The 5,000-nt window shown below is 53.6% G+C and overlaps 1 protein-coding gene across 1 annotated transcript in view; it reads right to left on the bottom strand.

Annotated features, from left to right (window-relative positions):
* The window catches only part of LOC311370861 (calcium/calmodulin-dependent protein kinase type II subunit gamma-like), a gene marked incomplete at its 3' end in the record, with an annotated part of 6,593 nt that extends 1,939 nt beyond the window's left edge, over nt 1–4,654 (bottom strand). Inside the window, exons 1-5 of the mRNA XM_084489160.1 lie at nt 4,564–4,654; nt 2,617–2,661; nt 2,340–2,385; nt 1,981–2,061; nt 219–371 (exon numbers count right to left, since the gene is read on the bottom strand). Coding sequence (XP_084345286.1) covers nt 219–371; nt 1,981–2,061; nt 2,340–2,385; nt 2,617–2,661; nt 4,564–4,584 — 346 coding nt within the window. The 5' untranslated portion in view covers nt 4,585–4,654. The remainder of the gene's footprint in view (nt 1–218; nt 372–1,980; nt 2,062–2,339; nt 2,386–2,616; nt 2,662–4,563) is intronic.
* Between the last annotated feature and the right edge of the window lie 346 nt (nt 4,655–5,000).

Here is a 5,000-nt window from a genome sequence, read left to right as displayed (position 1 = left end):
GTCCACTAATGACTTCAGCCGCCTAACAGACCGAAGGCGCCTCGCGGCTTTCATCTCTTAACAAGTTGGAAGAAGAAGCCCTTCCCTCCTCCCCCCTCCCAACCCACCCACCCCCCTCCCCTCCCAACCCACCCACCCAGACCCTCAGTCAGGGACAGTAGAACTAAGCTAAGGCACACGCACACGCACACACACACACACACACACAGTGGTCTTACTCAGCTGCGTGGTGCTCTTAGCTGGGACCGCGCTGCCCCCTAGTGGAGCTGCGTCGGGGGTCGACTGAGACTGCTCTGACTCTGGGTAGGAGCTGCTGTTGTTGTTGCCCGTGCTGTTCCATGCCATGCGCTTTATGTCATTCGGCGGAACAGCTGGAACAGACAGTGTGGCATGGTCAATGGGCAACACGCACACGCACGCATGCGCGCACGCACGCACGCACGCACGCACGCACGCACGCACACACAGCCATGCATCTATGCTATACAAAAACATGCAGGACACAAGACATGCACCAGAAACATGGAAGATCTGCACACCAAACTCAATGCGACGGCGATGACAACAACAACATAACTGCAAAAAAAACAAAAACGACCAACGACCAAAAAGGAGAATGAACACGGGAGCAGCAAGCAGCAGGCATGTCATTTCAAGTCAGTATGGGTGTTAATTTCCCAACGGTCACACACACACAGTCACACACACACGTGGGAAAGTAGGAGACACAGAGTGGCATTGTAGCCAAAAAAGAAACAGACGCAAGGCTCTGCCTGCGGCAACACTAGCGCATGTTGGCCCACGCCAGTGTGCGTGTGCTGCAGTGCACGACGGCCCGAGTGTGGCGTAGGGGAATGCATCGGGGTCGTTTCACAGCCTGTTCACCTGTTCTACTCAAATACATGATTTCCTCGGAACAGAGTACAGAGGGGGAGGAAGGGGGGATATTTTGGGAGGGAAGAGGTGGGGGGGGAGGGAGGGGAGGGAGGGAGAGAAGGACCGAGATGCTGCAGTGCATCAGACAGGGACAGTGATTAAAGCCACCAGCAACCGACTCGAGGATGGAGACGTTCCACTACGGTGTTTTGGTGCAGCGTGAGCGTGGCCAGGGAGCGGCGGCCGACCCCGGAGGAGGTGACTGACATCCGCCGGTCAACTAACGCCGGCGCTGCGCAGACGTGAACGACGCACAAGGCTCACCCAGGCCATCTTTGGTGACCGTGGCAAAAAACGGAATAGGATAAAGAACCGTTCAGGGGTCTCTCCCTCATCAACATCTGAGGATTAAACGATCAATACGGAGGCCCACGGGGTTTGGCCAATCAAAGGCCCGGCTTTCAAGTCCCCTTGGCCCTAATTGGCCAATTATAACAGCGGGTGTGTACACATACTTATTTAATTGGACACATTTACCCGGCAACTATGATTGTCAACTAACAATGACTCTCTCTCATGGTGGTGACGACACGGCGTTGTGTTCCCGACCACCAGAATCACTAGCCACTGAGTAGAAGGTCACCGTGGGCATTCTTTAACCTCGTTGTGTCATGCTGGTGGAAAAAACGTTCGCTATGTCCCATGTTTACGGAAGACGATCAGTTCTACGATTAGGGACGGCTGCCACCGTGTAGCAGGGCCAGGATCAAGGAAACCGGATAAGAGGCGCCGGGAAGGATGCAAAGACGAGGAAAAAGGAGGAGAGGAAGGGAGGGTCACGAAGGAGATAAAAAGACAAGGACAGAGCAAGAGCGTAGGGAGTGTGTCGGGCCGAGGGGAATGTGTGTCTTGTGGTCAGCTTGCAGGGCTTCCAGCAGGGACACAGGGCAACACACACACACACACACACACACGCACACGCACACACACGCACACACCCAGTGTGGGTGGGTGGGGCTGGGTTGGGTTGGGTTTGGAGTCCATTGTCACAGAAAGGAGAACGAGGGGAGAACAACTCTTTGCCAGGGTTGCAGACAGACTTACTGGCAGGTGAACTCTGGGATGAGGAAAGGAGGAGGGGCATCTCCTCTGTGGCACTGTTCTGACTCAGCACCGAGCTGTCCGCTAGAACACACACACGCGCACACACAGACACATACAAACAAACGCAGCACGACACACACACACACGCGCACACACACACACACACACCCCATACATTCAATAGTGGGAGAGGCACATGTTGTATCTAACCACACACACAAGTCTCTACTACAACGTATTACTACCGACTGTCAAATATGCACAAGATACGCCTCATAGACAAGATATGCCTCTCAGTGTCAGGGGATGGGTGTAGGGGCGCAGGGGGGAGAAGAAAAGGACTACAAGTCCCAGCGTACCTTTCATCTCCTCCTCGTCATTGGTTGCATTGCTCTCCGTTGATCCCTGAGAGAGAGCGAGAGAGAGAGACAGGGAGAGAGAGCGAGAGAGAAAGAGAGACAAACAGCAAAAGAGAGGTTGAGTAATTACCAGCACATATGGACCCAGTAGTCCAGAGAGTGGTTCAGGTGACATGGTGGATTACCTTTTTTCAATTCAATTCAACTAATAACGTAAAGACGAACAGGGCCACCTCAGATAATATGCAATATGCTGAACAACAACAGCTCCCCTCACCTTGACGCCATCGGGAGGGTTGTGGACCACGGTACTCTGGGATTCCTGAGGGGGGTCATGGACAGACCAGTTAATGTGTGTTTAACACGGAGGGGGGGGGGGAGGGGTGGGGGAAGGAGGGGAGAACCGCAACTATGGATACCCCTAAGCTGCATGGAACCTCATCGATGAGGTCAGGATTTAAACAAATATATGAAGTATCCGCCCCGCCCCCCCCCCCCCCCCCCTTCAGATCCTGGAAAACTGATCACTGAGGAATACAGCCTTAAACGGGACTAGACAAAACACACCACTGTCACCACCAGGAAATTCAGCGCATGCCAGCAATGCTCGTGAATAGCCGCGACAGGCTGGTAAAGGCGGTTGGATGACGGGAACGCTGAGGTCACGGCGTCGGAATGCCGGAGAGGTCAAGAGTGGAGGAGTTTGGGATTGGGAACGCTGCACTACTAGCCTAGCCTGCTTTTAAAAACAGAGAGAGTGAGCGGCCAGCGGAGTGTCGCGTGTTTCGGGGGGGGAGAGAGTGCTCGGGGGGATTAAGCACACGGGATGCAGCCGGGACAGATGGGCAAGCGTTGCGTATAGCAACGCTTGCGGCATGGGGGGGGGGAGGAGGAGGAGGAGGAGGATACGCGGCAGTAACAATGTGCACAAGATGTACAAACGCAAGCGGAGCTGTACTCCATGCGAGACGGAGCAGGGCGGGCGAAGATCAGGGTTTCACAACAGAGGCTCGGGTTCCAAGCGCTGGAATATGGTCACCTCGCGGCCATGTCGGCCCACACTGAATGTGGAATTCCGCATTCAGTTCCACCCACCCAGCTAACAGAGATGGAACCAATACGGCTGCTGGGGTGAATAAAAGGCCCATTGGATGAAAAATCGATTGCAGGAACAATGTACTCTCGTTGCAGGGAAATTGGCCACGTGGGGGAATGGTTCAAAATAACTAGGTTGGAAATGGTTATGGGTAGGGGGGTTTTCATGTGGTTAAGGTCAGGGATTACAGATGTAGGAAAAGCAATATGTCACAGGGAAATGGATGGTGGAAATGCTCGCGTGTCGTAGCTGCAGCAGTGGGGTGGGGGGGGGTGGGGTGGGGGGGGAGGGGGCTGTAAGGTAGCACTCGTCCCATAGCCGTTGGCCATTGATTTGGCATCTCGTAACATTTGCAAAATTGTCTGGAGACACGAGAAAAAAAAAATCGGTTGCTTCCTCACGTACAGCGGACCCACTCCCCCCCCCCCCCGGCCGGCCATTCCTATCTCCAGGATGTGATGCTGTTCCTCCAGATGGGTCTTAGGATACATCAGTGGGTCTCTGGTGGTCCACCCTACTACTTGAGTATGACAGCGTCCTAACGGTGGAAGCTTTAACGAGTCAACCGCGGTGATATAGTATAACTCATCGTAAACGCTTTGTTAATATTAAATGAACCGGACCAATCCTGACTTATAGATTCGATTTTAAATATTCACATGCGTGTCACTATAGAGTAGTACTACATAATGATTGAATAGCATTGCCTCAACTGCAGAAGCCAAGCAAATCGGTTGGGTCTACATGGTGTTACTAAGAGTTTGACAACTTTTGAGTATAACGGATGATTGGACGTTGTATTCTAAAAACATCCTGTGCGTAAAACTGCGAGTGTATCCATTATTTTCATAGGTGGACACAATGGGAATCAAGGCCCTTACACTACTTGGGTTAATGGCCGTGCTATCAAGCAGCATGGTTGCTAGTAGGTTAGTTGCTAGTAGGTTAGTTGCATTGCGGTTAGCCAAATAACAAGCAATTGAAGGTTTAGAAGGGGGGGGGGTGGGGGTTGGTGGTGTAGCGGGTTAGAAAGAAAAGCCAGCCATGACTCTACGGCGCTACTTGTGTTAGAAGCAGGATGGGGTTAGAAGAGGGGGGGGGGGGGGGGGTGGCGGCGGCCTACTGTACCATCTGGGAGTTGGTTCCCATGTTGCTGTCTTTCAGGGCATTGATGGCGCTCACTATACTGTTCTTACTGTTGTTGGTCGAGGGCTGGGGGTGCGAGGCAGTGTGCACAGAGAGAGGAGGGCGGTGGGGTGGGGGGGGGGGGCAGAAAAGGCACAGATGCATTAGATTCACACAGCATTTAGGGAAAGTTGTAAAAAGGGAGGGTGGGTGGTGAGTGGGTGGGTGGTGAGGTTGGGCAGTGGAGGACGGGTGGGTGGTTGAAGGTGGGTGGTGGGGGTGGGGGGGGGGGCGTTGGGCCTATGTTGGCCGGAGCCCCCTGGTGCTGTTGGGAGTAAAGTGAGTAAATGGCAGGAGCCAAGTGGTGGGTGTAGCAGAATGGTCTTCCGGACCATCCTCTTTACCGCTCCACTAACTCTTCATGACTGGGCCACTTAACG

Source organism: Micromesistius poutassou, assembly GCF_964030765.1.
Source record: "Micromesistius poutassou genome assembly, contig: SCAFFOLD_6808, whole genome shotgun sequence".
Classification (NCBI taxonomy): Eukaryota; Metazoa; Chordata; class Actinopteri; order Gadiformes; family Gadidae; genus Micromesistius; species Micromesistius poutassou.
This window is presented reverse-complemented; position numbering and strand designations above follow the sequence as displayed.